This window comes from Sardina pilchardus, chromosome 1 (genome assembly GCF_963854185.1).
Source record: "Sardina pilchardus chromosome 1, fSarPil1.1, whole genome shotgun sequence".
In the NCBI taxonomy this organism is placed as follows: domain Eukaryota; kingdom Metazoa; phylum Chordata; class Actinopteri; order Clupeiformes; family Clupeidae; genus Sardina; species Sardina pilchardus.
In genome coordinates this window covers 14,969,302-14,975,064 of record NC_084994.1, presented here as the reverse complement: position 1 = coordinate 14,975,064, position 5,763 = coordinate 14,969,302, and the positions used below count along the sequence as shown (strand labels likewise).

Sequence of the window (5,763 nt, the reverse complement as noted above, 5' to 3'; positions counted from 1 at the left end):
CACTGGCACGTCTGTGATGTATCCAATAATCACAACTCCACCATACGTTACTTATCTGCATTTATCATATTGACATCAATAGTCTACTACTACATTAATCACATCTCCAGTTTGTTCTCTTTTCCTGAGCAGTCATATTGTAATGTACACATCTGTACAGTGGAGTCATGACATTCCCTCTCTTACCTGCAGGGGGCACCTTTACAACAAACTGAAGGGCAATCCCATAAAAAAAACACTACCAGGAAGCCAGGAAGGTGTGGTCACATTGTTTATAGTTGTATAAAAAACACTACCAGGAAGGTGTGGTCACATTGTTTATAGTTGTATAAAAAAACACTACCAGGAAGGTGTGGTCACATTGTTTATAGTTGTATAAAAAACACTACTAGGAAGGTGTGGTCACATTGTTTATACAGTAGTTGTATGAAAAACTCTACCAGGAAGGGGTGGTCACATTGCTTATAGTCGTATGAAAAACACTACCAGAAGTCATATTATTTATAACATTTAGTAATTTCAACTGACACTTTTGTTCAAAGCCACCTACAACAATCAAGTTACAGTAAAGGTACAATACAGTTACAGTTGCAGCACAATAAGGTACAAAAGGCACAGTGTTACTAGGATACTGTCTGTGCAGCAATACGTACAGTACGACTATATAGAATAGAATAACCGTTCACGCCAAGTCAAGGGATGGAGAAGAGGGAGAGTCCAGATCAGGGCTGGTGTGGGACACTTCATTTCACTGGGAAATTACGTAATTACAAGTTCCAGTGGCCCTTGGGGGTGAGGGGCCATTACAGTACATCACATGCCGACTTCAACACTATAGGTGCCTCTCATTCAGCGCTTATACGTCCTCCCTCGCTCCTCGGGCCTCGATCCTCACTGATCTACATAAAGAATGATGGGGCGGCAACAATGGGATAGTCTATCCCTTCTTCTATCTTTCTTTATGTAGATCAGTGAGGATCGAGGCCCGAGGAGCGAGGGAGGACATATAAACGCTGCATGAGAGGCATACTCTCTGTAGAAGAACTGGACCTGCCCTGCCCTGGACAAGATAGCTTCTGGGCTACCACATACTGTAACAGACTTCCACCCTATCTGTACAAGAACCTATAGCCTGCCCTGGACAAGATAGCTTCTGGGCTACCACATACTGTAACAGTGACAAGCCCTCTGCACACGGTCTTGTCGAATTTGAGCGCTCCTCGAGTTTCTCTCAACAGAGCTACTTGCTCACTGAACTGGACATTGAATTGGTCGACGTTAAAAAAAGTTGGTCATTAAAGTACATCACACTATGTGTAGAAGAACCTAGCCTGCCCTGGGAGGGTTTCTTCCTATAGGTCTTCACAGTTCCGTGCTTTAAGGTTCTATGCTTTCTTGATGAGGTCTTGATAAAAGTAATAGTCCAGTTCTTTAAGGAGAGAGAGCATGATGCCACACGCTGTGTCTCCCTTTTTCAGCACCATGTCGATGAGGGAGGTCACCTGCTCATGCAGCACGCTGGTCCTCTGCAGGATGACTTGTGTCTCCATATTGTGCAACACAGGAGGCTGATGGGATTCAAGCCCTAGAACCAGACCTTTCAGTACACCTTCTGATGTCCGCTTGATGAGATCAGGCCGAATACAGGACAGTCGATCTAGGAAGAGATAATCAAGGCTTTAAAATCATCTACTGCTGCTATGCTCTACCCAGAACATCAACACAATAAAATAAGGCAAAACAAGTATTTACTGCTATTTCAAATGATTTTTTAGTATTATACACAGACAGTGGTTAAAAAGGTTATGTGTTGAGTGGTGCACCTTGGTGTGACATGGAGGCCATGTTCCCTTCTTCCTCTTCGGCCCTGGCAGCTCTGCTCGTGTGAGCCGCTTCTCTGGGGATCACGCTTCGGGAACGTCCGGATGCTGCTGAGGGAATTTGTGGGTGACTGGGTGCCACATCTCCAGTTTCACCATATTCAAAACTTTCCAGCGTAGCTTTCCATATGGACTGCCCTTCACTGATCAGCTCCAAATCAAAACAGTCATCTGCATTTTTAATGACCACCTCAAACAGGTCTGGAGGTCTGATGTATTTGAAAGTTATGCATTGAGGGCATGTTTTAGAATCATGGCAGGATGCCTTAAGGCTACACTTGCTGTTCATCCAAATGGACATGTCTGGACGATGTTTTTTGATCTTCTTAGCATCTTGTGTCTCTTGTAAATCCTCTTCTACCGCCTGAATCATGGAAGCATCCCGCGGCACGACATACGTGAAGAGAACCAGGGGTGTCACTCTGGTGCGGTAGATTAACACGTCCAGATGGGCTTTCATTGGGATTCCGAATTTCACCAAGACTTCTATCAGTGAGAAGGAGGGCTTGAGGAGCTTTGCGTGGAAACGGGTCAGCTCACATCTCTCTAGAGTTACACTGCTGTCGACCCCATGCAGAACTCTCACAGCCTCTCTAAGAGAGGAATCTGAACCTTCCAGACAGGCAAAATGGGGCAGATGAGCCTCCAACAGTTCACCTGAGAGCACTTTGATGTCCATCAAGGGACCAATTGGTTCATACTGCAACATGGCAAGCTCTGCTCCGAATACATGGGGGTCACTTAAGTGATACTGTAGAGAGACTTCAACTGCACACACCCAGCGCAAACCAGACACTGTGCACTCAAAACTTCCTGGTGGAGAGCTGTGTTTATACACTGGGACTCCTGTCTCCATGGAAACAGAGGGTTCCATCAGGATCCAGTGTGAGGTGTCTTCAACATCTTCACAGGATTTGCAGCAGTTTGGTCGTCTGTCATACATAAATTGAGTTTCACCAGCCGAAATGTCCAACCTTTAAACGAGTAGATCATCATCATCATCATCATCATCATCATCATCATCATCATCATCATCATCAATACTTATTCAGGAGTCAGGACACACGAAAACACTCCATAGCACAATACAACCATATAAACTATAACGCCAGTGGTTTTGAGGTGAACCTGACCGCACTCATTGCAGGATTTACTCATTGTGTAGAAATGATGCTGTTGGGTGATTCATCAGGTGGCTGATGATGGTGTTCCCAACCATACTACAACTGCATTAAATGTTTGCCAAATAATGAGCTACCACCGAAAATATCTGCATTCATACCACCCACAATAAAGAGAAGCAGATGCATTTAGGTATTTAGATATTCATCGTCAGACCGTCACCAATCACTCATTGAGTTTAAAATAATGACATATTTATCACCACAATTAAACTCAATTCCTATGGCCCAATCACCATCCAGTCTAACCATATTAACCAGCTGATCATATCTGTAATGCCATAGCACTACAACACCACCAGGTATTTTACCATCCTGGTACTCAAGTCAGCAGATTCACCCACCACATAAAAGTCTTTATGCAGGGAATTTTAGTTAGGTCATTTTTATATAGATTTTGTCCTCAGATAATCATCTGTTAGTAAACAGCCACCAAACTGACACGATGACAGGCAAATGCTTAAATCCCTCTAAATGAATGACACTTTAAAGTTATGGTGACTGCAAAGAAATTGCATTAGCAAAACCACCAGTAAACTATGGCTACATTGGAGTAATGCAGTGCCTGTGATCAAGCACGGATTCATAATGATCATAAAACCTTTTTAAATGAATGTATTCTGTAAATCTAAATCTTCGTACTCAGCCATATCTCCAGACAGTCCTCTCACATCTGTCCTCCGGTCAGGATTGTCCACAGAATCCAAATCCTCTTGGTCCAGAACAGTGCTTTCTGAGGAATCTTTCCTGATGACTTCAGACCCATGTGAAACACTCGGCAGCTCTGGATAGAACACTTTATCAACTGTGAAGATAAAAGCATCTCAATAAGATAATAAAAAGATAAACATGCTCAGTGCTCCACCACCCCCATAACATCTACACTGATGCTACTTTTGGCAATATAGACTCAAGAGGCTCAGTCAGCTATTCAGTGATGTTGGAAATGAGAGGTCTGGCCACACCTTTCCCCATGCAACCCCCCAATAGTTTAGTTTATGATGGATTTCTGTGACTGATGAAATAAATGAATGTCCATTTCAACCAGGACTCCCACCATAACACAGTTCAGTCAGCATTCCCACCATAACACAGTTCAGTCAGCACTCCCACCATAACACAGTTCAACCAGGACTCCCACCATAACACAGTTCAACCAGGACTCCCACCATAACACAGTTCAATCAGCACTCCCACCATAAGACAGTTCAGTCAGCACTCCCACCATAACACAGTTCAGTCAGCAATCCCACCATAACACAGTTCAACCAAGACTCCCACCATAACACAGTTCAATCAGCACTCCCACCATAACACAGTTCAACCAGGACTCCCACCATAACACAGTTCAATCAGCACTCCCACCATAACACAGTTCAATCAGCACTCCCACCATAACACAGTTCAATCAGCACTCCCACCATAACACAGTTCAATCAGCACTCCCACCATAACACACTCTGTGCATAGGGCAGCAGATGCTGCAGGTGGCTTTTCTTGATAGTGAAAGTGAAACTTGGCTGATCGTAACAGGGTTAAACATTTCACAGTGTTCTCCCTCAGTATCTCATCTGTCTTATATTACATTTGTAGCCTTGTGTGACTTGATCCACTTGGCCATTTAAGCCCCTCAATTTAGTTGCCTTTTTCATTTTTGACAACTTTTGGACATATTTTAAGGGATCACTAAAGAGTAAAAATGGGATACAACATTTTTATCCTATTTACAGGATGGCATTCTGATCCCTCAAACAGAAAAAAATGGGTTTACACCCCATATTGTCCTTCTAAGAGGTTCATACAAATCAAACCAACACCTCCTTCAGCCAAGACTATTTTTCATTTTTTCTAACTTCAGACATGTGCTGTGGGGATATTAAAATGGACAGGTTGGATCTACCACATTCACATGATCTACAAAGTGCCACACTATTGCAGAAAAAAAGAAATGTTGGATTTGCATTTCATCTTGTCCTTGGAAAAAGGCAATAAAAGTGGCATTTTTAGGAAAAAACGCCATTTTGGCCAACTTTGAAGGCTCATAGCCTCGAAATACGAAAACTAACATTCTCAATTTTTTGTCAACATGTTCTCTTACTCATGGACTATATATATGTAGAGTTTTAAACCTGTGAGTGCTAGCCATTCATGACCATAACAGAACAAAAACAGTTTTTTTTTTCATTGCTTTCAAAACAAATATGGGTTTGTTTCGATGAATAAGTCTCCAATGGTGGGAAGGACTGTAATTCCTTTATGATTTTGGACAACAACACAGGGTACTGCCCCAGTGTTCAAATTTTTTGAAAATAATATGGTAGCCTTAAGAGAGGAGAGGGGTTTAAAAAAAAGTGGTGCTCATTAAATACAGGAATTTTCAGCCTTTTTTTAGGACGCGTCTAACCACATTTGAAGAACCATATCTCAGAAACTAAAACAAGATACCCAGCTAAAATTTTGGTTTTCTTCTAATGAGACATGGAGGAACATTTGGACCAAAAATCAGGAAAAACTGAGGACCATGGTGTCGGACCTGTTCCAACTGATATGGAATTGCCCTTATGCGCAGTGTGAACACATGTGTCATGTTGAATACAATGGGATGGATTCATTCACCTCCCTGTATTTGTATATGATTCCCCCACAGATAGAGATTTCTGAGCGTTGATGGGTTTGATCTCAGTGCTGATGCTAAAATTCTG

At 42.5% G+C, this 5,763-nt stretch overlaps 1 protein-coding gene across 1 annotated transcript; it reads right to left on the bottom strand.

The window, feature by feature from the left end:
• Positions 1 to 1,120: 1,120 nt before the first annotated feature.
• On the bottom strand, positions 1,121 to 4,036 carry LOC134076649 (NACHT, LRR and PYD domains-containing protein 1 homolog). The gene is made up of 4 exons (XM_062531804.1): positions 4,027 to 4,036; positions 3,704 to 3,866; positions 1,824 to 2,854; positions 1,121 to 1,657 (listed from the first exon to the last, which is right to left on the bottom strand). Exons 1-4 carry the CDS (start codon positions 4,034 to 4,036, stop codon positions 1,386 to 1,388), a joined length of 1,476 nt encoding a protein of 491 aa, XP_062387788.1. The 3' UTR covers positions 1,121 to 1,385.
• Positions 4,037 to 5,763: the final 1,727 nt, after the last annotated feature.

What these genes read in the sequence shown, in the direction of transcription:
- LOC134076649 (XM_062531804.1), bottom strand. An exon ending in CTGTCTGGAGATATGGCTGA is followed by an intron (nt 2,855 to 3,703) that starts GTACGAAGATTT and finishes ACTCGTTTAAAG; the next exon opens with GTTGGACATTTCGGCTGGTG. An exon ending in GGCCTCCATGTCACACCAAG is followed by an intron (nt 1,658 to 1,823) that starts GTGCACCACTCA and finishes ATCTCTTCCTAG; the next exon opens with ATCGACTGTCCTGTATTCGG.